The sequence below is a fragment of the Neolamprologus brichardi genome, chromosome 7 (genome assembly GCF_056152115.1).
Source record: "Neolamprologus brichardi isolate AB-2024 chromosome 7, ASM5615211v1, whole genome shotgun sequence".
In the NCBI taxonomy this organism is placed as follows: Eukaryota; Metazoa; Chordata; class Actinopteri; order Cichliformes; family Cichlidae; genus Neolamprologus; species Neolamprologus brichardi.
Window position 1 is genome coordinate 14,907,724 of NC_142110.1, and position 27,329 is coordinate 14,935,052.

Consider the following 27,329-nt stretch of genomic DNA (forward strand, 5'->3'; position numbering starts at 1 on the left):
TTGTACCGATTACAGCAGACCTTAATAAATAGTTTGACCTGCTGTTTATCAAAGGGCACGGAGGAGAAAAGATGAAATCAAGATGAATTTCTTATAAGCTGAACTCTTATTGAACACAGATGTGATACTTGTAAATTAAGATGAAAAAAACTCTGAGGCTAGTCAGCTAAATACATAAGAACATTTAAAAACATTTAGATAATTTCACAGGAATATTACAACAAAAATCAACCAAACTCTTACAAAGGATTGATTAACTTTTCTCTTGGCAACATCCAGCAGTCACCAGCGCTTCTCTCTTTGGGAAATATCTGCAAGAAACAAATTCAGTTATTGAAATGTTAAATATTTTTAGCTGATGGATGAACAGTTCAATTAATTTCACTATGTTTGTATAGCTCCTTTAATCATTACATTTCAATTCAATTCAGTCTGTTGAAACTAGCCCACCAGTGTTTGTGTAAAATGAGAAATCTGCATGCAGATGACTCGCCTTCGAAAACAGAACATGCCCATCACCAGCACGGCCACGCCTCCAAACACCACTATCACTGCGGTGACGATGGAGACGGCCGATAGCGAGGAGGGCTCTGGGTCATGTGAAGAGGTGTTCAGAAGTGACAGACGTTTATTACGTGCCGAATGGTGTTTAAAATTCACATTGGGAAATATTTAAAGTGATCTGAAACCAACCTGAGCACAAAAAGGAGCCTGGTATGTTCAGGCATTCCAGGTGTTGTGGACAAGAAGTCTTTTCCTCACATTCATCGATATCTGCAAAAACAGCCAAAAAAACAGATGAGAAACAAATGATGTCTCTACGAGGTACGTGGAGTTGATCTCAGAGGTTTTGCTGAAATCTCATTAGGATACTGGCCAGGTATTTCCAAACGTATTACTGCCACAGCCCACAGAATATCTTTTGCAGTCCACCCAAGCCTTTAATTACATTTTCTGGTTATTTCAAACGTCACTTGTGGCATCTGACAACCACTGCTCCATTTTACTTTTATCAACTACTGATGCAAAAATATGGCTGAAAACAAAGAATTGCATAATGCACATCTTATTTTTGTAGTCCCATCACTTGTTTTCATTACCTCGAGTACTTTCTTAATTAAACTGACATATTTAATGGCATATTTTAACTAAAAAACAAGTTTACTGAATGATTTATTTAAAAAAATAAATGACTAGGGCCCAGCCGCAGTACCTTCACAGTCCACTGGGGGCTGCAGCCCAGATATTGAAACAATTCATGTAGATAATATAGCTGACTAAACTGCTAAAAATGAAAATAAACTCCAGCAATTAGTTAAATTGCCCTTTCTGGAGAATTGTATTTTTAATTTTCATTTTAGAATTTCCTGGTTAAAATTTCTTCCTGGAAGTTGGAATTTCAAATTCATTCTTGATCTTAAATGAAAGTTGTGTTATGAAGTCTCCAATATTAAAAAGAGCTTTATTGCCTTTTTTTTTTTTTTTAACAATTATAATTCCTTAAACAAAAAACATAATGTTAAACTCTGGCGTTAAAAGAAAACAACAACACTTGCCACTGCCCAACACTGACTGGACAGTTTAGTTTTCGTACCCTGACACGATGGGGGTGCTGGGCTCCACTGCTGGCTGTTTGGATCACAACTGGTGGATGAAGTTCCCAGCAGCTTGTAGCCAGAGTGACACTGATACAGGATCACCGAGTTACAGAGGAGATAGTAGCCAAATTGAATCCTGGGTATTGGACCGCAGCGGGGATCTGTGAGAAAGTCAGTGAAAAAATAAGGCCATCCCAGCTTCATACTCGACACAACTTGTTTTCTACAGCCTCACCTGAGTCCTGCTCTTTCCAGGGGCTGATGTCAAGGTGAGGGATGAGGGGGTCGGAACAGGCCAACATGTCCTCCGAGGTCTCGGTGCGTGAGAACGGGTCGGCAGGGACATGTGTGACGTGGCTGTTGTCACAAATGATGCGGGATAAAGAGACTGAACGCAGATGTTTCCTCTGAGCGCGGGTGAACACTCCTTCCCTCTCCCACCAAAACCTTGAAAGACAAGCACATATTTTAGAATTTCACTTTATGCATCATATTTTTAATAATTAAATTTTAGCTGTGGCCCACCTGTCACCGTCTCTCAGCGCTCTGAACTGTCTCGCGAGCAGGCATGACAGGAGCGGTCCGACTCGGCCTCCGGGCAGAGCTGCCTCAGAGATGGCACCCACCCACACGTCGATGTTGTGTGGTGTCCCGTATAAGAGTTGGAATTTGTGAGCCAAAGTGAAGTTGCCCAGAATTTCAGCCAGGTCCAGTGTGTTGTTGGGAACAGAAAGGCCACAGAACCTTCGCCAGGAGCTGTATCCTGATGGAGGAGATGAGTCAGAGGACTGCAGGTTAAAGATGGAGTGAAGAAAGTGAGATAAGCATTAAATATATGGGGCTCATGTGAAAGTGAACATAGCAAAATACTGATTTTACCAAGTGCTTTACAGTTAAAAAGGAAGGTAGATGTAATAGGAGGGAAATTAGAACCTTCAAACTTAAGTGTAGATATATAAAAATGAAATAAATAAGGTGAGATTAGGTTGCATAGCTGGATTCTCTCAAGGTTTTTTTGTGCAGTGACTGTTGCATTAGCATCACGTGATAATGTGCATTAGGAACTAGTTGGCTTAGCTCTGTGAGAAGTCACTCCCAGAAGGAAATTTCAGAGGGCCAGTTTTAACTCTTAATTAACAAGCAACACAAATAACTATTAGAGGACTACAGGCCACCTGGGAGGCTTATTAACACATTCCTACATCTGGGACTGGTTCATGAGTCAGCACACACTTTTCATGGCAGACTTTCAATGAAACAAGTATAACTACTATTAATGATACTGTGATGTTGTGCACGTTGACTCACATTACAATAACTTCAACTGTGCTCTCATTCATTTTTTTTGCAGCTAGAATATGAAAACACACATTTTAATACAAGAATTAGTATACAGTATTCCCAAGTCATATCGCGTCTTACCTTTCCAGACACGCTACATTTTCGATTTATCTGCAAATTTATATTACAGTTTCTGCGTGTTTTAATTTTTAAAACTGCAATTTATTTTTGCAGTAAAAATAAGAATGATCTAGCCTAAAAAATTAATAACAAAGTTATAATAGGGTTTATAAGAGCATGGGGAGGATTTTTATGGCTTAAAATATACAAAAGTAATATAATAAACATATGGTTTCTACTTTGCAGATTTCCCCAGAATGGAAGCCTTGTGATAATAGAGGGAATACTGTAACTGCAGAAAAACTACAACCGCTCAGATCAGAAATTGCCTCAGTTGAAGGGTAACTGTGAAGAAGCTATTCTTGAGGAATGAAACAGGCAAAAAACGCTGAGGTACGCCAGATTAAACAAGAGTTGGACTCAAAATCAGTGGCAACATGATGGAGTCTGATGGAGTCATTAATACAAATTTGAAGCAGGAGGCACACCAGTACAGCCATCTGTAAAGCATGCTCTATAGAGGCTGCACTCTGTAGATGTCATACCAAATATTGACTTTTAAGGCTGTTAGAATTGAACAAATGTGTGTTTATGTATGTCTCCCATTTCCCAAAATATGAAGGGTAGCTCAAACACTTTGCACTGTCCTATATACTGTAATAATAGTGGATACTGATAGTAAAAATGGACAAAGTTAAAAAATAAATAAATAAAGACACTATATGTGCAAGTAATCGCCACCCACCTGCCCCTTCTCTAATATGGGGGGCAGCCAATCACAAGAAAGTCTGTTTAAAAGGGGAGGTTCTAAAACGTCTTGTTTCAGATAGAGGAGGAAGTGAGAGACTGTATTAAGGATAAATATAAGATACTGTACATATGGATTACTTTTAACTGTGACTGGTGCAAAGCTACTCTAGCTAACTTCAATAATGAAAACATGGAGCTGGAAAAGAGAACAATAGAACAGTCAGCAGATGGGATATCGGTGCGAGAGGTTGCAAGTCTTGATACCGGGCAGGCCGTGGTCTCGGCCTCTCTGGAGATTAAGGGCTCCGAGGTCCAGAGGCATCCCACCCTGTGCCTGAAAGAGCCTCTCTGTCAGTTCCTCCACCATCATCTGACCAGGAGTCTGCAGCTTGGCTGGAGACAGCAGGAGGCCACGCAGCACTGGGTCTATACCACCTGAAACAACAGGAGGAAATTAAAACAGAAATAGAAATGCTGAGTACATGTAATCAAAGTAAAACAACAAAATTACTCTTTACCTTCCTGCACAACCCTCCAAGAGGCAAACAGTGAGTGATGCAGCGGCAGAGAGGGATACTGCGAGTTAGCATTATATCCTGGCCCCAATCTGGTCACTACTGGTTGCACGGTGACGTGAGCAAAACGAAATGCAGCAGTTGCAAAAACATTAGCAATGCTGGGATCCATGTCAGGATCATAACCCTTGTAAGGAGGCATCAGATGAGACATGGCATTCTCACCAAGGACCCGTGGCAGGTAGTGCTCCCATGTTAGGATCTTAAAGGATTTAGAACACCAGTCAAAGTGATGAGAACAGGTAGATGTGATATGTTGTTCATCAGATAATCCTGCAGGTACCTGATGAATTGCTCCTATGATCTTGCGGGCCTCCTGGTACAGGGTGTCTGGGCTCCAGTGAAGGTTTAGCAGGTGCAGCTCTTTGACCAGTCGGTTGTGCTCTCTCAGGAAGAGCGTGTGCAGCGCAATCAATCCCAGATGTTCATTGGCTCTCGAATCACCTGTGAAGCATTAGTTATGAGCAACAGCTGCACTGAAGCCTACAGTGGGTGGAGAATTCACAACATTGGCCCACTCACCAGCTTGAAAGCAGGATGTGGTGTTCTGTCGGTGAGCAGACCTGTCTGATGTTCCTGAGGTGGTGGAGTTGCGAGGGCCGCAGGGGTCCAGGTGAGCCTGGAGGCGAGGTAGGAAGGGCATGTAGGCGAGCTCGTGGTCTGAGTGCTGGGAGTTGATGGCCATTGAGCCCAGAGGAGAAGATTGGTTTCTGAGAGCAGAAGCCAGGCTGGTGGAGCTGCCGTACACCATGCTGGCATCGACAAAGGAGGTGATGGCGTTGAGCTGCTCCCGCTGACGATGAGGCAGAACTCCAGCACCACAGCTGGGAGCAGAGCGGAAGAAAGGCATGCAACTCTGGACCCCGTTACGAGGATCAGATGGTGGGATCTAGCAAAGAAAGTTGTCTTTAAACTGCTGCAGATGAGGGAAGGACATTCTTTTCCATAGCAACAATATAAGGAAAAAAATGATGCAAGTCTAGTCTTTTTTGGGAACAGTTGTCAATTTCAAATTTCTAAAATAATTTCACCTCCAACAGTAAAGAATAAAAAAATATCAGACATGTGTCTACTTGTGAGTCAGAACTAAATTTAGCAGCAATAACGCGAGGTAACTTTATCAGTCTCTCACATCATGGTGGAGGAATTCTGGCTCACTCTTTGTTTCAAGATTGTTTCAGTTCATTGAGGTTTGTAGGCATTTGCACGGCTCTCCTAAGGTCTTCCCACAGAATTTCAGTCAGGCTGAGGTCTGGATTTGATTGGCTCATTTGAACACTTTCATTCTTTTCTTTTTCAGACAGTCACTGGTGTTCATGGGATTGCTGTCCTCATACATGACTAGATTCATAGTTGACAAAATGACTGGAAGGTGCCCAGGATCTGTGGCTGCAAAACAAGCCCAAATCATCACCCCCCCACCACCTTGCTTGTCATTTAGTGCAGCAGTCCTCAACCTTTTTTGCGCCATGGACCAATTTATGTAGGATAATATTTTCACGGCCCAGCCTTTAGGGTGTTGAGGATAAATACGACAAAATAAAACCAGTACTGGTACAAAAAAAAGAAGATTTATTTATAACACACGGTAAAAGACCCAGGGAAACTGAGTTAATGATAAACACCCTGAAAACCATAAATTCTCTCGCCCAGTACCAAATGACTCTGTGCAACTTTGCACACCTCAGCCGTGCTGCCATGTTCTTTTTAGACAGAAAAGGGTTTCTCCTGGCAATCCTTCCAAATACTTCTTCAGTGTTTTTGTAATTGTTCTGTCATGACCTTTAACACTTAACACGCTAATTGAGCGCTGTAGGGTTTAGATGTAGATCTTTTTCTTTTTTTTTTGGCAATTTCTCTCAGCATTGCATTTTCTGACCTTGGGGTAAATTTGGTTGAATGTCTGCTCAAGATTGCAGCATTGTCTTAGCACACACCTGAATGCTCCAGACCTTCAAACTGCCTAAACTTCTGCTTTTATAAATGTGCTCAACCTCGCTTGTGCACCTGGCTGCTACTTATGCTCTTAATTCCTATTAAAACAGTCAACTGAACTTTGTCTGTGAAGGTTCTCAGTCATCCAGGTCATCGTAGTCTAAGGAGCATGGAAAGAAAACTTTTCAGATGACAGGTGAAACGTCTTCAAGCCACTTAAAGAAGTCCAGACGCTTTTCTTTCCAAGCTCCTTAGACTCAAGTGAACTTTCTTTTCACAGAACTTTACGTACAACAGCCAATGAGAAATTTTCTAATTGGGTGTAATGAGAGAGTATTTCCTGGTTTATATTTTCTATTTAAACCATTGACAGTGTTACCGAACCTGTGTTTGGTGCTAATGGTAAGAGATAATCTGATATACAGTAAATATACAGAAACTGTGCAGGTTACGGGTTTGGCATTTAGCATGTGAAGAAAAATTATAAAAAATACAAAATAAATTAGAGCCTTCCAAGAGAGCTGGTGAAATGTACCTGGATGGGAAAGCAGGGTGAGTCTCGGTTGCAGGTGTGGGTGCAGTCAGCTCCAGTCTTAAAGGCAGCCGTACTGGGACTCTGAGGCGTCAGCACCAGATCGTGGTCTATCCACTGACCCCAGTCCACCAGCAAGTGGGACAGAGTGGAGTCCACAGAGATGTTGTCATTGTGAGTGAACAGGACTTCCTGTGACACCAGCCGCACCTGGAACATACGAGATGAGGAGGAGTGATGGGCTTACAGCAGCTGGCAGGACAGAAGACGACCGAGAGCTGCTGCAGGACTCTTACTGGAGGCAGGCTGGCATTGTGATAGGTGTGTTTTGGTTCCCACCCTCTGGGCATCCCCCACACATCCTCATACTCTGGAGCCAACCAACGGGAATACGGGATATTAGCAGCCCCCCATCTCGGATGTTGTCTGTACAGCAGCAGAACACAGAGAGATGGTTACCTGAAAACAATGATCTCTGTTGGGCACAGCGCCAGCCTGTCAAATGCTGATTTTTATACATGCTCTGACCTGTTGTTGCACTCGCCTGTGACGGATCTGTAGCGCTCAGAGAGACAGTCTGTCTGACAGCTGGGTGTCTGCAGCTCAGCAGAGCAGCCCGTCACATGCAGCAGATTCTCCGTATCTTCTTCACTCAGCATTTCTGAGGGAGCACGGTAAGCACAACAAGGTCCAAGTTAGTAACACTGAAACATAAAGAAATATATATGAGAAAGATCAGATCAATTGTTGTGTCCTTTCCTGTCAAAAGCAGATACAAATGATTCAAATGATCCAAATGATCCAAATCTACTTCTGGAATTTGGTTTTGCTGAGCTTGATTATGCTTCAGTAGCCTCCATGAGTCAGCTTATACTGACTAATATTTTCTGGCAAAATATGTAAACTGTATTGTTTGTAGTCATCATTGTAAAAATATATTCTGTCCTCCTAAACAATATAGTTATAGAAGAGATAAATTGGCTGTGTTATATTAGATCCTGAAACAAACTAAAAATATGATGGAGAATAAAGCTTGTTTAATCGTTCATCAGATTAAATGGCCCGCAGGTGGTGTTCTGCTGCTGTTCAGTACCGTAAGCGTTGGGCTGCATCATGGTGTTAGTGTAGACCATCTCTCTGATCAGCTCCACTGTGTTGTCCAGCAGTTCAGCAGCCCGGATCTGGGTCCTGGTTGTGCTTTCAATCTGTTTGAACTGAGCCAGCAGGTCACTGGGTCTCAGAGCGCCTTCAGACAGCGACGTCTTCACCCTGGAAACATTCAGAACTGTGTATTCAGACCCTCGCAGACGTAAAATGATTTATTTTCTTCTATGTGTCAGCCTGGTTTGAGATATTTCCAGATATATTTTAGACCAGAATAAAGAATTTCTACCTTTCACTTGTGTGGGTGTAAGCAGCATCAGTCAGCTCAATTGCCCTCTGAAGAGCCTCATCAACAAATGCAGATCCCAGATACACCACTCCTGAGACCATAACAGAGCAGAGCAGTTAGAAAGGCTCCAAAGCGCCTTCTCCTTTCAGCAATTATCAGAAATCCTACCTGAGGTGTTGCCGTGCTTCACTTTGGTCAGTGAAGCATGACCAGGGATTAAGAGCAGGACAAGAACCAGTTGAAAAAGAGATGCAGACACCTGAAATGAAACCACATTAACCTTCAAATCTTGAAAAAAAACTTCAAAATTTCTGCATAAACTTTAAATTGTACATTAAAGCAGAAACTCACCACGAGTGCTGTATTCATTGTGATTCTGTAAACTTTTCAGTGTGAGCAAAGAAGGATCGCTTCAGGTTCAGAGAAGGAATCGGAGGTTCTTACCGCTGCGTTCGCTCCAACTCATCTTGAGTGCAAGCAAGTGTAGGTGTGTGTTTGGCTCCAAGTGTCAAGGGTGCTATGTATACACTGTGAGCAGGGCCAACAGGTATGTGCAGAATCCCCTTATCTGTCCTTCCTGGTGACAGAAAGGCAACATCAAACGCAGGACTCGCAGCCTCGACCTAATAACCTCTCAAATCAAATTTACGTCTGTGCTCTCACCCTCGATGAAAAGCCTCTGTCAAACCAGCATTACAAATAAATAATCCTACCCATCCCTCAGCAGAGCAGAGAGAGTATGCCTTTGCTGTAGTAGAGCACTCAACCAAACAAAGAGGCGGCTGAAATATTAGATATCAAAGTTACTTTAGTAGCAGATTTGTTTAAAAAAAGCAGTTAGACTTCACAATGAGAAGCTAAGCTTAGTATTTGGGGATTTTTTTTTAAATTAAAAGGGTGTCTGTGTCTTCAACACATGCCAAACATTTCAATCTGATGGTCCCTGTGCCAGTGACACAGACAGGTGGGTGAGCTGGAAGCGGGGATTCTGGGAAATGACCATGAACCGAGCACAAGGATGAGACAGAAAGATTTCAGAGTGTTTCTGTCCACTGTGAGGCTTAACAACTCAAATGTATGCTTGCTTCCCCCCCCTTTGATGTTCCAGGTGTGTGATATCATCAAATGATTCACCAGTCCCATTTCATTACGCTGTTATTAATATTATCTCTGTTGACCCACCGTCTACTCCATGTGCTCCAGAGAAGAGCCGATGTATCCACAAAGGTACAACCAAATATTTGGCATACAGGTAGATCAAGTGTCAGTTGACCCACATTTCCTCACTTGTATATAATGAGTTCTGGTCAAGTGGATTATTTCAGGTGATCATTTCTGATAGTAAAAAAAAGCCACCTGGTCCTTAGCAGGTCTTAAAACTATGTGCACCCCATGATTCAGTCACTTGTAGGAACACCTTTAGCAGCAATAACTTGAAGTAATTATTATTACTATTATTTATTTTCTATATAACTAACAGTTTCATATTATTGAGCCAAGTCTTTGTTACAGTGTTGCTTCAGTTCTTTGAGGTTTGTGGGCATTCAGTTATGCTCCGCTCTCTTGAGGTCACAGCACAAGATTTTGTATACAAAGGAGTTCATGGTTGACTCAATGCCTGCAATGTGCAGTTTCTCTGAGCATGGACTGAGCTTAGGGACAGTTTGCTAAGACAGCTGACATGTCATGAATGTTAATTGTTTTCCATGGATAAATAATCTTTCACATTCAGAATGATGAGTTTTTTGGAGATATTGTCTTCTAAGCCTCCCCAGACTGATGACAGCAACAGCTCCTTCTCTGTGATCTTTAACGTGCATCCATATGCTCCTGCAAGTAGACAAAATTTCTGCTTTTATAAAGGACATCACACTTGCTGATAGACAGTAACCGGAGAAGCTGCTACCAGTTTTAGTAAAAAAATAATGACGTAGTGTTATAATATCTATATTATTCATCTGGGTGTGTATTTTAATAATTTAAGAGCTGCTATGGACCAGATTCATTTATGTAACACCTTAGAACTGAAACAGGGTATTTCTTTTTCACTTGACTATATGGTTGGATAGTCAGTTTGTTTTTTCTTGTAATTTAGGTATTTGTTTTTCAAAGTGAAAGGTAAGAGTGAGGCTTTATGTACTTATGACTCTGTGGATGTGGGCTGGGAGACATTATGTCCTGGTGAATGTGAATAAGACTAGAGAGAGAGAAAGAACAGCTTTATGCCAGGATGTTGATGTGATGGAAATGTACAAGGACCTGGATGTCCACATTGACTAAATGTTATTGTTATTGTAATTATTTCATCATGATTTCAACTGCTGTAACAAAAGAATTTCCCAAATATGGGATAAAGCATTTCTCACCATCACCTGGTTTTGAGGTGCAGGAATAAACAAAATCAGATTATTTATTAATCTGCAGGTTGAATTAAAGCCACCTTTGTGTTTGGAGCTTTCTGGATTTGTCTATCTGGCACAGATTCACAGGGGAAAAATACAGTAACAAGGATCGACAGCATGATAAATGAAACCTTAAAAACAAACAATGAAAGCATTAAGAGCTTTGATGCAGATGGCTTTTATTCACATTATTTTACTCAGTTAGTTTGGTCAGTTTATTTTTGCTAAAGCAGAAAAATGTATTGATTCATTTGGTCGCATGAAACATGCAAAAAGCAGTAACCAGAACTACTAATTAAGAAAACTCACACATTGCAGGCACACACGCATGAGTATTCACAGAAATGTGCAAGTACACACAATGAAGACACATAATACTGTTTTCACTCTGAGATAAATAACTTCATTTAAAGTCGGGGACTTTGACAGATATCACAGTGAATAAATTAAGTCACAGTTTTAACAGCAGTTAGTGGGAAGACTTGTAAGTGTTAGCTGTATGTTGTTTGGTTTCAGATCTGGAGTCAGGCGTGCTGAGACCACAAGAACCGATCGCACCGCTCGAGCATCGTCTGGATCATGGCCCTGAAAAATAAAATACTTTTTAATAGTTTTTTTTTATGACAAAGAAATCTTTAACCTGAGCTGACTTTTTATTCAAGAGAGATAGATACAAAAAACCTCAGTGATTAACTTTGACATAGGAAACAGTATGTTCACCCTGAATAAACGGAGCTATGTTGTCAAGCAAAGCCTGTATTTTAATCCAGAGGACAGAGCAATGTGAACGTGTGTCAATGTGCATCACAGCTTAAAAATAGGACGGGAGACATTTCAGTCTCCTTCATTTACCCAACTTACAGTTTGCTCAGATGAAATCTGATCAAATGTTAATAAATATAAAATATAAAAATATAAATATAAAATGTATATTTTATAAACTTTTATAAACGTATTTGATTTCTGCTGCATTACAAACGTCTTATAGAACATGTAAAAAGAACAAAATGATATATACAAAATATAATAATGTTCCCTTAAAAGTAAACAGCCCAGCGAGTGACCTGTCTTGACGGAGGATTGTGCTCTCAGAGTGCCTCTGGTTTAATGACCGTACAAACAAATTTTACATGAAATGTAGTCAGTATAAGGTCAGTTTGTTTGCAGCCTGCTGTTGAGCTGTGAACTACATTTAGTCCCGTTTGGGAATCTTAGTCACACAAGATTCTGCTTTGTGTTAAGTACAAAAAATAACAAACTAACAACTAACTTAAGTTCAGTGTGTGTAAAAGTGCAAACTACAACAATTACCACTACTAATTCGCTCGACTACGTGTTTTAATGAACAAGGAAATAAATCAGTGTCAGCAGTTTGTTATGAAAACATCCAAACATGTTCCAGGTTTGTTTCTGTGAACGTTACTTCCTCACATCAGCCAGGAACTGCAGGAGACCCCAATTTTTTACCGTTTTCTGCATCTAACAATACATGAATAGTCTATCCTGTTGTTTTGAGATTCTAAACATTTGATAGCCTGACCCACCTTTGCCTCTTCTCAGCGACTCTCAGCACCTCACAGACCAGTTTGGAGTGGGGTGAAAGGACCAGTTGAACACCACAGTCCTCCAGGATGGTCAGAGCTTGGTCAGGCCCAACAGTCCTAGCCAGCATGAGAGTCAGGCTCTCCGGGCTGATCTTTCCTCTGCAGTCTGCTGAGCCATTGGACCAGTCGCTCCCGTTTGCACCTGCGACCTGCTCCGAGTTGACCGTGCTGCTGCACTGCTGAGACAGCTGGATCAAGAGCTTCCACTCGTCCACGGTCTGGGGCCTAACACCTGGCAAATAAAGAAGAGAAGGAACACACGTTAGTGCTTTTTTAGGTTTACAAACGTGGCCATTTTACACTCTCAATAATAACTAAATGAACCAGCCAAGTAACAGGATACAGTTCCAAGGAATTTGTCCACGCAAGTGTTAAAGGCATTCCTGAATTTCTTCACTCAGACAACCTGTGAAGTCAAACATTTCCAAGGCTACCCTATGTCCTCCACCACAGCATTAAATAAAAGGAGAATGCTGCAGCGAGGGAGCTGACAGGGATTAGAAAGAGAGAACATATTTCTCCCGCATTGGCTTTTCTTTATTGGCTCCCTGTTAAATTCTAAATCAAATTAAAAATTCTTCTCCTCACATCCAAGCTCTGAATAATCAGGCACTATCTTATCTTAAAGTAGTATAGTACCGCATAATAGCAACAGAGTACTTTGCTCTCAGACTACGGGCTTACTTCTGGTTCTCAGGATATTTAACAGTAGAATGGGAGTGCTTGCTCATAGGGGGTTGTTTTCTCTCTATTATCGTATGGTCTTTACCTTACATTATAAATCTCTTGAGGTCAACGTTGTGATTTGAAACCAAGTGAAATGAATCGACTTGAGTTACTCAGTTTAAATGAGTCGGTCAGTAAAGTCTGTATTTCATAACTCCTGCTCCACAGTTGGAGTTTAAGAAGATTATCGAGACCATCTTTATTACATGGTAATGATTAATTTAGACCTATTACCTGCTCATCGCACAAGAACAGCTGATCACAGGTTTTGCATTTACTTTAACTGTCCTCACTCTTACTTACTTATTAATGGATAGTTAGACGTACTGTGTACGTATATACGGATACAGTCAAAACGGATATCTTTGTATTTCTTGTAATGAGTTTAAAGATGCAGCACTGTTCTTGTATTAAAAAAAGCACATTTTTTTGTTTTAACAAACTGCATTCTGCAACCCCTGACGTGTTTACTGTAATTAAATCTCATCATCCAGTGAAGATTTCCCAAATTTAATTTTTCCTATCTGAGAGACGGTGGTTTAAAGACTTTGTCTTACCATCAGATTCATCCAGCAGGGTGATGTCATCCAGCTGACAGATGGCGGTGAAAGCCTCTGTGCGAAGTTGGAGCTCATTGCAGAGGTAGAGGTAGCCCGTCCAGTACCTTCACACACACGTTACACAAAGGGTTATACCACATACATCCCGTTTTTTTTTTTTTAAAGGTAGCCAACTAATTACTAATTATACCCGTGACTTCGACAAGTCTGTAACATCTTCTGCTTTGAGGAAAAGTCTGCAGGAAGGCGAATCAGCAGCGACAGAAGGCGTCCATAGCCCCAAGTGAAACAATGTGAATGCCACCTGCAGCAGGAAACACATGAAGTTAGTGATATTTATTATTGTTCCTCGTTCTCACTTCAGTATCTTACTTAAATAGATTCCAGTAGAAACGGCTATGTTTGGATCTATCCAGCTATGGTTCGTTTTCATCATGTTCAGCTAGTCTACTGGGCCTTACAGGTTAAATAATAGTACTTATAAAACAAACAAACAAACATATTATCTGCTTTAGTGACTAAAATTAGTGATACAGGAACACTTTTTTACACGCCTGATAGTTTTTAGTCACTTTAGTCACTTCTACACTGTTACCTTTATTAGTGAGACACATTCTAAAATGTTCTCTTGTAATTTTTTTGGTTTTTTCTATCATTTTTATGGAGTCTTAAAGAAACGTAATTTCTTAATTTCTTTAAGATGTCGTGAGGAATAGCTCTCCAGGTTTCGTCATACATTACAAACTCCACTTTGGATGTTGGCTGCCTTTTGTTCTGTTCTCTATGAAGAGGACCGCACACTGCTTGAGTAATGTTGAGATCTGGGGAGACCAATCCATAACTGATAGTGTTATTTGTGTGTTTTCTATCCAGGTGCTTTTATTGCATTAACCGTGTGTTTGAAAAATGAAACTGTGGCCAATAAGACTTTACAGATTTTACAGAAAAATTCATATTTCCATCAATCTTGACAAGATCCCTCAACATCTACATCTAAAATGCAGACCCAAATTATGACAAGACCTACAGAAAGCTAAAGAACTATTGTTCAAGAGCATTTAAAAAAATACAAGAAAGTTTGGCTTTTTGGAAGCAAAATAAAAAGAAGTGAGGGGTGGCTCAAGACTTTTGCACAACATTACAGTATGCTGAACTATTTTAAGATCAAAATACAGATAACCTGGTGACTAACTTAATCAGTTTAAAAAACGCCTAATATTATTACTTTGTACAATATTAGAAATATTTTGAGGGTTTGTGCACAAAATATTTTAGATTACAGAAACAGTAACTGTCAAAATGAGAGAAAACTCACACACAACCTTCCATTATCTTTGTGGCATCATTGAGCCAGTTCCTGTATCACATGGAAATGTAAGGCTGGGCTCATAAACAATCTCACTCTGCCAGTTGAAGGATAAAGACAAAAATGTGCTAACTTACCTTGGCTGTCCATCAGGGGTCAGGGTATCACAGCACTGTGGAGCATCATGGGTAAGTGCCAGCTCCAGCCAATCCTGTCTCAGCGATTCTGGATCAAGGAGGGACTGCAAAAATGACAGCCTCAAAAAAGAAGAAAAAATAAGTGTGAAATTCTGCTTCTACAACATGAGCATGGTGTTTTATTTAATTGAACAAAAAGGTTAAGCTGAAGACGTACCTGTGCTCCTCAGTTTGTGATTGTACCAGATTATCCAGATATGCCAGAAAATGGCTTTTTTTGGCCATGGTCATTACATCAGCAGGCTTTATGGTAGGATAGAACTGGGAAAAGGAGCGTACAGCCGCCTCACCGTGCTTCTCATACAGTCTGGATGATAACATAGCAAACTTATCTCACAAGGTCTAACACCACTTTTCTATTTCTATAGTTTAAAATCACATCAAATCAAAATCAAATCACTTTTACTGTCACATCACACAATACAAGACTTTGTGTTTCATTTTGAAGGTCAAACATTAAAGAAGAGACCTTTAAGTATGTGATATATCAAAAAAGGATGCTGACCTGTGAAAGTGAGCGAGGAGATGAGCTGGACTCCAGGGCTGCAGCTCTCTCAGACTCCTCAAAGATTTCTGCAAATCACCTCTCTGAAAAACTTCCACCACCTTGCTAGACTGGGTGAGCTCTACAGATACAAGCATGATATTTGACGAAGATGAAACCACCAAGAATCAATGAGCAATATATGTATATCATTATTTTATCAAAATTCGGACTAGTTTTTAGTCTTTTGTTATATATAGGATTATTGCAGAGTACATGCATTTAATTTCCTAACCAAAATTAAACATCTTCACCTTTATTTTCTGCATATTTTTCTTCTATTTGAATGTTTTAATTTTTTAAAATTAAAACATTGTCTGTTTGTCGATTTGTGAACTCTAAAAACATACATGTAAGTTTTCAAGGATAATTGTCTGACCTAGCATTGCCTCAGTGAAGGAGCTCATTATCTCGGGCTGCTCCTGATGGCACAGCAGACACATTCTTCTCACGCGCTCTCGGTCCAGCAGAAAAAAGTAGCGCCTCAGGAAAACTGTGCACCCCAGCTCTTGTTCATTCTGGTTTCTGAAGCAGCTCAGTTCTGTGTACAGTGTGGCCAGCTCACAGAGATGAGCCAGCAGATCTGATGGTATGGGTTTAGGGGGCACCACACGGACTGGCTCAGCAGGACTCCCATTTGAAGCACCGTTTTTCGTTGAGTCTAACTTTAGCTGGTCTTCACGCGGTCCCTCGTCTTCCTCAGGCTTAGGCGTTTCGTTCTTCTCTGTTACATCTGTTGGTTCTTCTGATGAAGAGGTAGGATCCTCTCGTTGATCTGAGCAGGTGCTTAAATAATCCGTATCCCATCTCTCCTCACCTGCTCCATCCATAGTGGAATCACCTGCAGCAGCAGACTTGAGCTCCACAGACCCAAGTATTCGCTGCAGAACCGGCAACCACTCCAGCAGAGCTTCTCTCAGGGAGGCTGGGTCTAGTAGCACCAAAGGATCTTGTATCTGGGAGCTGATGTCAGAAACATATTTGTAACCGTTTAATAGAAGACATTACTGGATCTTGCATTGGGGAAATTGACAAAATGCAGTACTTACATAGCTTGCTCTGTTGCTGACTGAAGTTCCTGCATTTCAGCCTCAGCGTTAGATATTTCATCACCAACCCTGTGACACGTACATGTCAAAGTAAAAAAGAAAACAGTCTGGATTTATCTGTTTTTTATGGCTACTATTAAAACAACACAAATTGCTCTAAGCACTCTAAAACAGGGTCGCAACAGCACTTACTCATTCTCCATTTCCTCGGAGTACAAATTTGTGGTGGCTGATATTTCAGTCGGTCCGCCCTCTCTGAATTCAGGTCTCTGCCAGAGCTCAGAATTCATCTGGAGAGTGTTGATCTTCTCTGTTGTCTTCTTAACGAAACTAGAAACACTGATGACAAGAAGGTGAACAATAAATACGTTTTGTTGCACCATTTAGCAAAACAACAAGAGGAAGAGAAAGCAGTACAAATACAAAGGTGAAATGACTCAGAAGGATGAAAAATGCGAGACCTTAAAATTAAACACACCACACGTGCCTCAGTATGAATAATAAAACACAGATGTGGGTCTTCAGCGGAAAGGGGAAGTAAGGCATATGAATGCACAGCTGCACTTGAGTGAAAGTTTCAATTCTCAGAAGAAGAAAGTGTTAAAATATAGCTCAAAGCCGCATGAGCTGCAGTGAGAGGCACGTTTGTAGTTAAAGCTTCTTTGTTTCATTTACCTGTCTTTAACGGCCTGCAGTGCGATGCGGGGGGGTTTGGGACGGAACGGGAGCGGGAGGTGAAACTGCAGGCCTTGGTCAGATCGTTCGGCCTCCGTGCGCTCACTGGTCTGCGGATCTGAGTAGAGGTGAGGGCGAGATTCGGAGGAAAAACACAGATGGATGGAGTACCAAAGAGATGAGAGAGACAGTGGACATAATGCAAGCAGATGGAGCAAACGTGGCAGACACTAATGAAGAGAGAACACAAATCAAATGCTGCACGATACAAAAAAAATTAACCGAAACAGTGATGTATGTGAGTGATATGATGGAAAAAGATAAGAAACTTGGTATTAACAGTGGGACAAAGTGAAGATTAAATTTATAAAGCAGGTCAATAATCACAGTGATTGCTCAGCACTCACAGCAAATCCAACAATGCAGCAGCAGAGAAACAGTTTTTATCAAATGATTTTATTTTATTTTTAAACGCAAGTCAGAAACTGTAATAGAAAAAAAACCACAGTTGGTTATTAAAAACATGTATGATCATTACAACAGAGAGGCAAAGAGTCAAATTATTAGCAGTTATGTTACACAGATCCTGTGGAACGCTCCCATATCCAATTAGTTAGGTTATTCACAGGTTTTTTTTCTCCCTCTTTCTTGGTTTTTAGTAGAGCGTTAAACTGAAAATAATTTTACTCTCTCTTAACGCTGAAATTAGAAGGGGTAGAAAATAAATTTGATCCTGAGACATAAATCAAATATTAAAAAAAGAGAGAGAAAACACAAAGAGATGGAATCAGGATAAGAGTCAAAGAATGAGTGATGAAAGAAAGAAGAAAAGTAAGTTAGATTTCTGCTTTGCCGTGATCTCAGTTTCAGTATTAGTGAGCCTAGTTTTAATGAATTTAATCTCTTCTGATCATTTTTAAAAAGAGTTACATCGACTTAAGCCTGCTCTCTACAGAAAAATGCTGTATCTGCTAATATTTACTAAATTCTGGCTGCCGTTGTCAACTTTTCATCTCTGAGAATTTTCAGTTTTTGCAGATTATACTAAATATGAAGGTTATACAATGGAAAAAGTGTTATTTTATCACCAGTATTAGAAGGCTCTTTGTAACTCTGTATGCATCACTTAAGACTGTCTCTTACCGTGATCGACCTGATCCTCATCCTGCACAAAGCTGAATTCTTTGAGTCGCTCCTCCTCTGACACAGAGTGATTAAGCAGGGAGCTCGTCTCCTCATCTGACTGGCTTCCTCTGCGACTGATCACTCGATAGATTCCACAGTCCAGGACGTTGAAACTCTCCTTAAAAACCACGTATCTAATATCACTGCACTTCATTCATTACATAGAATAACTGTGAGCCACTGAAGAACTAAAGAAACACATTAGTTCTTACATGTGAGGAGATACTGCTCCTCCGGCTGCTGGAGGCTGAGTCAAGAGGCTCCAGCTTTGTGATGACCTCTTCCAGCTGCCCGATCAGCTCCAGATGTGTGCTGGAACTGAGCTGAGACTTCAGGTGCTCGAGGCGGTCAATAGGAATTGATTTCCTGGCCTGAATGAAATAAAAAATAAATCCTACTAAGATCTTGATAAACAAAGTAAAAAACCTGCAAAAACACCCTTAAAAAGTACTTAAACTTTAATCTGCAGCATACAAACATCTAAAAGTTGTCAAGAAAACTGACTAAAGCATCGTCGCCACTGACATTTTTATTTTAGAGGTGTGGACCAGAAGTCGAACGACTGCCTTTCTAGTTTAAAAGTCTGAATTACATTTCCACACAGTAGTATGTAGTATATATATCTAACGTAGAAGGAACATGATGGAAAACAGCATTTGATAAACTTAAAATTCAATTTGATTCAATTAAATGGCACCAAATGACAAAAAGAGTTGTCTCAGTGCATCACATGCAGCCCCACAGAAGTCTGAGCCAACAGAAGCACAGCTTAGTTTTACCTGACCTCCCGGGCTTTAGGACTGTTTTACACAAGTGTAAGCAAAGGCCTATCAAGGCCTCTTCTTGTTGACGTTGTTGATGGTAAGATGGCGGCGTTGTTATTATTAATAAAGTAATTAATTAAGTTTCTTTTGCTTTTATAGCTGAGAACAGTTTCTTTAAATATCACTGAGCCCTGCTGTGTTTGATGTTGATGATGCAGATTAATCATTATGTTTTCTTATGAAAACTTAACAGTAAACACAAGGACTCTCTCCGTTTTTCTCTTCCTTCTATCAATGCCTCCATGTTTGGGTCACGAGGGCAGCAGTCTAAGTCTGCTCTTTTTCATTAGCACCTACTCAACTCGACTGTACCTTTAGAGTTAGTCATTAGGTGATCGTACTGGTACTAGGGACATTTTTAGCACCTTCTTGGATGGGGTTTCAAGCAAACTGAATCAAGCCAAAAATGTAACATGAACAGAACGCATGCCACTGATTGGCCTGGGACCGACATGAATGAATGAGTCATGAGAGCGACTCCTTCACAAGAATCAAACCTGACATTTTTCAAACGAAGCAAGAGGGAAATGGTAACACAACGCCCACCGCGTTCTCTGTGACAACAAATCAGGGACCAAGCAGCAGGTATACCATCACCTCCATCTCCTCGATTGTTGCATTGTGTCACAAACACGATGTCACCCACATTGAGCTGGCACTTCATTGTAATGGAAAATGACTGAAACTGAATAGAATCTAGCCAAGTTGAACTTAGTGGAGCCAACTAGGCGCTAATACAAAGCAGCTTTAGTATGGGAGTGGTAGCGATCTTACCCTGCTGGTAGTGATTGCGTGTTGGAACATACAGCAGACAGCAGCAGCCAGAGGCCAGGACTCCCTGCGCAGCAGGCGCTCAACACATCGCTCTGCAGATAACAAGGAGAGGTGGGACAGACGCCCGCTTCCATGGAGACAGAAGAGCTCACTGCGGTAGACCGCCACATCAAGCAAATCTACAAAAAACAGAAAACAGACTGAGAATAATTTACACTTGATTATATCAGAACAACAAAGCTCTGCGTGATCGTCGTTACCCTTAATGATTTCTGTCTATCAAGATTAAAAATAAACATGATGTTACTGCAGTAAAATAACAAAATGATTACATTTTAAGGGAAAATTGTTTGTGTTCATGAAATAAAAGGTTGGTGGTATTCTGGGAACAAAAGAAGGCAGAAACACACCTTTAATTTCAGTCCACAAAAGTAGCTGTCCATTCTGAGGTGTGAAGATATAAATGGCAGAATCAGTCCAGGTCAGCAGGTTTTGGTCCCTATACACAAAAACAAAGTGTATAGTTAGTCAAGCGACAGGCTGATCTGCATATGGATTTTTTTAAACAATTTGACATGTCAGATAAAATGAAAATATCTCAAATATTGTAACATGACATGAAAAATTATGCTTATTACCCCAAATAAAGCAGCTTAGGGAAGGCGATAGACTGTGGAGTCTTCTGCACTGGATTGTAATTTGGCTCATTTCTGCGTCAGAGGAAGAAAATTTAGATCAGAAGTCTGGCTTTTAAAATAAACAGGGTCCTAAGCAGGAGCACACAATACCTAAAGGTGATGAGAGGCAGTGGAGGACACGCCAGAAGCTGTTTGAACTGATGGGTGCTCAGAACCTCGCCATTAAAACTGGCCTCCCATATTCGAGACCCCGGCCGGGCACAGTACAGCAGTGGGGGCTGACCCATTAATAATCCCCTATTCTGAGGGAAAAAGCAAGCTCCAAACTCCCCGTCACGCTCCTTATTACCAACACGCCAGAACTTCTCCCTGAAGAGACACACAGAAGCCAAAAATCATATAACAACCGTGAAGAGTCCCCATACACCACGGAATACAGTTTTTATAAACATGAGGAAAAAATAATAAATAAAAATATTGATTTTATAATAAACTATACAGGAAGCTCAACGCAAAGGCTTTATTTGTGTTGGAGATAACGGGCAGTACAATAGGGATTATTGTTTGTTTGTTTGTTAATTTATTTCAACCATGTAAACAATATACAGATACATTTAGCAAAGAAAAGAAGACAGAAAAAAATATTGTACAAAACAAAGTTAATACATTTCAATACTGCTTCTGTTCTCATTCAGCTTTCTTTGTTATTTCTACTTCAGGCTCTGCGTGCTAACGTGAAATAGGGTTTCGACGCGTTATTTGACTCTTCTTCTACAGAAATGAACAAACTTGGTGCCGCAAAATGCAGAAGTGATTTTACCTGCTCATTCAATCACTGAAACAATGTGGGGCACATCACTCACACTGCTGTAACTTTACAGTTGGGCTTCCTTTCATTCATTTATTTATTCATTTCAGGCACAACAAAATACATATATTGAACATAAAGTGCACAAAACAAAAAACAAAAATTACCTGAAAAGGAGTGGGACGAAGAAAACTTATTAAATCCCACCCCTATACTCACTCATCAACAAAAAAAGCAAGCAAGCATCTCCACGGCAGCTCGCAACAACAATTAGAACCATCATAACTAAATACAGAATATATAATAATTATAAATTGCGTTACCACAGGTAACAGGCAATAATAATTACATAGTGACAAACACACATACATACATATATATCTACACACACATATACATACACACTTTTTTTTTTTTTTTTTTTTTGGAATCCATACCAGCAATGGTAAGAGAACAGACATTACAGAGCACACTAAAACCATCATTGAGTATACTGTGACCAGACCAACTGTTTGTAGAGGAATTTAAATCTGTGAATATTTTTGCATTGTTTCAGTTGTAAACTCAGACTGTTCCAGATTTTCACACCACATACAGACACACAAAAACCTTTACGGGTTGTTCGAGTTCTGGGTAATTTGAATTCCCCGAAGCCTCTCACATTATAAACCCTTTCTCGAATTTCAAATATAATTTGTAAATTTGTAGGTAGAAGTTTATTAAAGTTTATCCTTTGGCGCTACAGGTAAACTACCGCTCAGGGTAGCTGTTTAAAGTGTATTCTTTTTGCAGAGTATAACAATTATAGGATCCTGTTAATGATGATACTGAATGATACTGTTAATCAGAATGTGTCACGGATGATTTCAAACTGAAACTCACAGCATAGCACACTGGACATATAAAGTGCTTTGGACCATATTTTCAGCATAAGTTACTATGGCGATCTAGCCAAGTTAAAAGTGAGGCAGCTTTGACACTGAAAACCCGCCAATGTATTAATCCTGCTTGTAGCACTGCTTTTGTGCACAGAAGAATCTGTTGTAGTTTATGTTTAATAAAAATACAAACTTAATATTTTAAGAATAAGAGAAGAATCTGTGATAAAAACTAATATGTCCATGATTATGGATCCAACATATTACTACTGGACCATTAATAACAACATTTACCTAAATGGAAGCATGAGTGCGAGCTCTCTGTGAGTTTCTCCCGAAAAAGAGAATATGAAAGACACAAAACGGATGGAGCAAAGGTGGTACTCACTTCTCTGTGTCGCAGAGATAGCAGCGGGTGAGAGAAGACACAAGCAGTCGTCCATCTTGGTACCCAAGCTGAACCACTTTAGAGTCCACAGTGGTGACAGTCTGGACAGGGAATATAACAAACGCTGACCCCTAAAGACAAAAAAAAAAATACATATATCATAGGGAAGGATGAATTTTAAATATAATAATAAATGTAGCATGCAGAGGCAGCATTGCTATTGTCTGCCAGAATAAAAAAACTGAGAAAGAAAAAAAGTCAGAAAACTAATCACCATAAGTGATTATAGTTGCATGTTTAACCACTGAACTAGTACCTACTTTTAATTAGTGCCAAGCTTTCAATGTTAATCAGCAGTCACTACCTTTCCCATTTTGGAGGATCCTGCACGGAGAAAGGACACCTTGCCTCCAGAGTCGCTGACAAAAACTTTCAGCGCGCTTGTATCCCAGCAGAGTGCAGTAACTGTCTGACCTCTGTGCTCCCAGGACACGCTGACTCTCTCTGGACGAACCCGCCGCTCCAACTGCAGCTCCCACACCACCACCAGACCCTGACTGGATGTGTATCACACATAGTGAACAATATGGGAACCACAGCCAAACACAGAGATGAAGCAGGAAAGAAAAAGCCTGCAACTTGTTTAAAAGTACTTTTTGTAGTTACCCACAAAAGAATTTAACTACAACTTTAACCAACAGGGGGCAGCATTCTACAAGTGGGTGTGTTAACACACATTTTAAACCAAGGAGGGGTACAAAACATTGTCTTTACTTTCTTGAAATAAACGCTAACCTTGTTGCAACTGCAATAAAGTCTTCATCGTGAGGGCAGCATGCCACCTGAGCGATGGATCCCTCCTGGGAGAAACACGCACATTGAGTGATGGGTCAGTGGACAAATGCAAAGAAAACAAACACCGCATTACTGTTTATGTTTAACTCTATCACTCATTAACAGAAGAGCAGCACAGGCTCACGGTCACTTATTACCTTGTGAGTGAGGATGAGCCGTTGTTTCCAGCCCTCCCTCTGAATCAGGTGCACCCCCCCTGCTGATGTTCCTAATGCGAGCCACTTCCTCGAGACTGCCAAACAGGTACACTGCAGCACAGAGTAACACAGAATTAATGTCAAGCATAATTTTATTCTTGCTTTTCTAATTTTCTTCCACTACAGCTGAAAGAAATTAAATCCATATTGTGTATTTTTTTAATATGTCCTACTAACTTTAAAGCCAGGATTCTCAAAGTGCGGTTCATGTGGCAATGGTGGCGCCCATTAGTAACCCTTTATGTGGCCTGAAGGTAGTTTATTTCAGATCACTAATGGTTAAAATATAAACACCACCAAAACAACAAATATCAAAATAAACAAGATTCTTGGCACATTACATCCACTAATTTGTTTTTGTTTCAAGTCCTTCTTTAAAGATATTTAGGAATATGAGGTGCCTACTTGAATATAAATAGAAAACTGGCTAGAATTACTACCTTTAGCCTGCCGGAGTCCAAACGCAGAGCAGAGAGAAGTGGATCGAGGCAGTCAAACTCTGCCAGGACATAATTGTGGTTCTCTGGAACAACTGGTATCGGAGGCATCTTCACTGGTGCTCCAACACAGCTGAAGGACAAAGAGTGAGTCAGATAAGTATGAAAGAAAATAGGAGTTCATACCATGGCCCTCGGCCGTGTGGCTTCACATGACTTTCAGCAGTGTACCTACCCTCTTTAATTGACCAGTCATGACTCCACTCTACATTACTACCAGCCTGAAAAGAACCCCCTCTTTAAAACAGTTAGTTTGGTGCACAGAGCACTTTTTAAATGATTTTATTATAATTCAGTTAAAATACTGAAGCCTTTAGTTATTACCCAACATATAAGCAAACTTCAACATTAGGGTGTTTTTTGGAGTTAAAATATGTTTATCTTTAACATTTTTTGTTTTTAAAACCTTTTATTCTGGAGACCTTTTGACAGGACAGCATGAAGGTGAGAACCAGCACTCCAGTCTGACCTCAGGCCTTCTGTTTGTTGGCATGCTAGTGTAACAGGGGGTGTAATTTCAGTGTGAGTTTGTGAATGAATTTGGTGCAACAGTAGTATATTTAACTGCTGAAGGGACTGAAAATGTAGAACTGGCTACATTATCAGGCCTCAGTGCTGCACAGTGATGATTTGCACTTAATTAACTGACGAATTTAAGGATAAAAGCCGTGAGGAGGATGTTGATTTTTTTTCTTGCTGGATACACTCAGCCCTAGCTGCTGTTCAAAAGGATTCATCTTTCATTTAGTGTTGGATGTTAGGCGTTTCAATGTGGTGTTAAATTGTGTAGATTCAAGAGTGGAAGTTAGAAGTTAAAGTTTTGCAATAAATACGTTAGCATTAGTTGCAGAAAAATGAGCTGCTACTGTGAATAGTTGGTTACACCAGACACCAGTTTTCATTACTGCACTATACTATACTGTAAATCAGAGCAACAGGGCCTCACACTTGATGGCCTCGTATAAAATTTGCAATTACGCTCTGAGACCATTAAACACCACTGGTGATCTGCCTGAAATAATAACTCTTACAAACAATAATTAATACACAATAATAATAATTCAGTAATAAAATGTAATCTCTCTGATTCTCATTATTCTTAATGAAAACACTGTGACGCTGAAATCATTTAACTTACACGGTGAGCATTGTTTTTGGCTGCTTTCCTTCCTTGCTAAACTTTATTAATAGCACTGTTCCAGTCTTACTGAACAAATGCTATACTTTCCCTCTCACTTACTGACACTGTGCAGCAGCTGTGCTGCTTTCAGTCTGCATTAAGTGTTTAAGCTCATATTTATGTAATATTATAGCTCCATCTTTCTTTGCCAGTGAAACCATCTTTGTTACTGTTCACACGCTGCCAACACCACCCCTTTCATATTAACGTGCTTGTAACTACATTATATGCCCAGTTTTCCCCATAATTCTGTTTTATAAAAATTTTCAAAGAGAAGGCACAAACTGCTAAACTGGTGAATGCCATTACTGAAGCAATGAGACAAAACCCTACATTTGCACTTGGTTCACTGTATGAAGCAGAATATAAAAAGTAACCCATGTACTTCAGTCCAAACATGTGGCATCTCTCCTTAATTGTCGATTTTTAAAATCAACATTATAATGAATCCCTAGAAGTTCAATGGCCTCTCCATTTCAGCTAATAAAGATGAGTCCTCCCACTCACGCAGTGTCCAGATTTTTCTATATTGACAACCTCCGAGATCAGAACTTTCCACATTTACTCTAATTCACCATCTATACCAACTTTAAAACACATCAGTGCTATTAAATAAATAAATATATACCATACAAAAGTAATTGTTTTTCCACACCTTTATTGTATGTTAAAATAAACTGCCTTTTGTCTTGTGAATAAAATAAATAGGCAAAAATAACCCTGATTATAGTAAACCAAAAATAAATAGTGATGACATTTTATTTATTCCATAGTTTTTTTTGTAAGATGCAAGTACCAAAACACTCTGGGCATGAAACAGACATTCTCCGTCTGAAATACGTCAGAATCGAGTCAGATGCTGCTGCGTCAAAAATTTCTCTGGTAGTAGACTGTCGCACGGGTAGACTAAAACCCAGTTCATGTTGGTGTAGCTGTATCCAACTGTGGGACTGACAAACCTCAAATGTCATCAGAGCAGTAACAATATACGGGAGGAACAAAGATAGCGCGTTTATTAAACATTTCAGTATTATAAACAGGCAGTAGTCTCGTCACCTATGTTTGTTCATTGCCGTTGCTGCAGAGGATTCACGCATGTCACGATCATAATTTAAAATCGAAAGCGTTTTCTCTTTTGGCCCAAAACAATGCGAAACGTGACAACGCGCACAGACACACAATAATATCCACTTAAAGATTAAAATATTCGCAGTGTTTACTTCCTCGTTAGTGGGTCCTGAAAAGCAGCGCCCACCGTCACGAGTTAATCTAACACCAGTTAATCTGAAACACCGGTCCAAAAATCACTGAAGCTAAAATTTGCGTCAAAAAACACTGGAACCACGGGGAAATATTTAAAAGTGTAACACTTATTTCAAACATTTCACTGTCACCGTTTATTACAGTTAACACAAATCTAACCAGCCCGCTCCTCCCACTTTGTTTTCAATAACAACTTAGCAAGAATGCTAGCTTAAACGCTGTCATGTCCATTCACCTCCAGCTTCGTAAATTAAACTTACCAGATATACCGAGCAACTCTCCCGGCTGTAACACCACACTTACAAGGCTTTCTTACATCCCAGATTTATTGCGTCTTTGCTCCGCTGTGCTGGAGAAAGTCTCGCCCAGAAGACCCGTGACAGTCTCACTCACTCAGCTGATGAGGGCACTTCCTGAAAGCAGCGCGTGGGCTTCCTCTGAGTTTCAGATCAACTGAAATTGAAAGCGTCTGCATTTATTACCCAAATCAGTTGCGCATTTAGAAAGGCTACACATATACTCTGGATACTGCAGCAAATAATCCCTCTGAGGTAAAGATGAAACAACTCATCACATTATTCGAAAAAAAACAAAA

The 27,329-nt window shown here is 40.2% G+C and overlaps 2 protein-coding genes across 2 annotated transcripts; both read right to left on the bottom strand.

The window, feature by feature from the left end:
* Nucleotides 1-24: 24 nt before the first annotated feature.
* epx (eosinophil peroxidase) lies at nt 25-8,619 on the bottom strand. Its single transcript, XM_035907142.2, has 17 exons — nt 8,536-8,619; nt 8,353-8,443; nt 8,185-8,275; nt 7,885-8,060; nt 7,320-7,452; nt 7,088-7,217; nt 6,795-7,001; nt 4,847-5,213; nt 4,608-4,768; nt 4,268-4,526; nt 4,014-4,184; nt 2,124-2,361; nt 1,834-2,045; nt 1,595-1,759; nt 694-774; nt 494-590; nt 25-311 (listed from the first exon to the last, which is right to left on the bottom strand). The coding sequence occupies exons 1-17, from the start codon at nt 8,551-8,553 to the stop codon at nt 254-256; spliced, it is 2,655 nt and encodes an 884-aa protein (XP_035763035.2). The 5' UTR covers nt 8,554-8,619; the 3' UTR covers nt 25-253.
* Nucleotides 8,620-10,748: 2,129 nt separating this feature from the next.
* Nucleotides 10,749-27,156, bottom strand: hps5 (HPS5 biogenesis of lysosomal organelles complex 2 subunit 2). The gene is made up of 23 exons (XM_006789199.3): nt 26,995-27,156; nt 24,235-24,364; nt 23,735-23,845; nt 23,538-23,602; nt 23,107-23,299; nt 22,743-22,873; nt 20,819-21,037; nt 20,669-20,740; nt 20,441-20,529; nt 20,031-20,209; nt 18,645-18,803; nt 18,391-18,550; nt 17,248-17,365; nt 16,765-16,911; nt 16,573-16,641; nt 15,903-16,486; nt 15,485-15,605; nt 15,137-15,286; nt 14,920-15,039; nt 13,667-13,780; nt 13,474-13,580; nt 12,131-12,422; nt 10,749-11,171 (listed from the first exon to the last, which is right to left on the bottom strand). Exons 2-23 carry the CDS (start codon nt 24,340-24,342, stop codon nt 11,111-11,113), a joined length of 3,369 nt encoding a protein of 1,122 aa, XP_006789262.2. The 5' UTR covers nt 24,343-24,364; nt 26,995-27,156; the 3' UTR covers nt 10,749-11,110.
* Between the last annotated feature and the right edge of the window lie 173 nt (nt 27,157-27,329).

What these genes read in the sequence shown, in the direction of transcription:
- hps5 (XM_006789199.3), bottom strand. Translation starts at nt 24,342, where the DNA reads ATGCCTCCGATACCAGTTGTTCCAGAGAACCACAATTATGTCCTGGCA. An exon ending in GGCTCATCCTCACTCACAAG is followed by an intron (nt 23,603 to 23,734) that starts GTAATAAGTGAC and finishes TGTTTCTCCCAG; the next exon opens with GAGGGATCCATCGCTCAGGT. An exon ending in CCTAAGCTGCTTTATTTGGG is followed by an intron (nt 20,530 to 20,668) that starts GTAATAAGCATA and finishes TTTTGTGTATAG; the next exon opens with GGACCAAAACCTGCTGACCT.
- epx (XM_035907142.2), bottom strand. An exon ending in TACACCCACACAAGTGAAAG is followed by an intron (nt 8,061 to 8,184) that starts GTAGAAATTCTT and finishes GAATGTTTCCAG; the next exon opens with GGTGAAGACGTCGCTGTCTG. An exon ending in TTGGAGGGTTGTGCAGGAAG is followed by an intron (nt 4,185 to 4,267) that starts GTAAAGAGTAAT and finishes CTGTTGTTTCAG; the next exon opens with GTGGTATAGACCCAGTGCTG.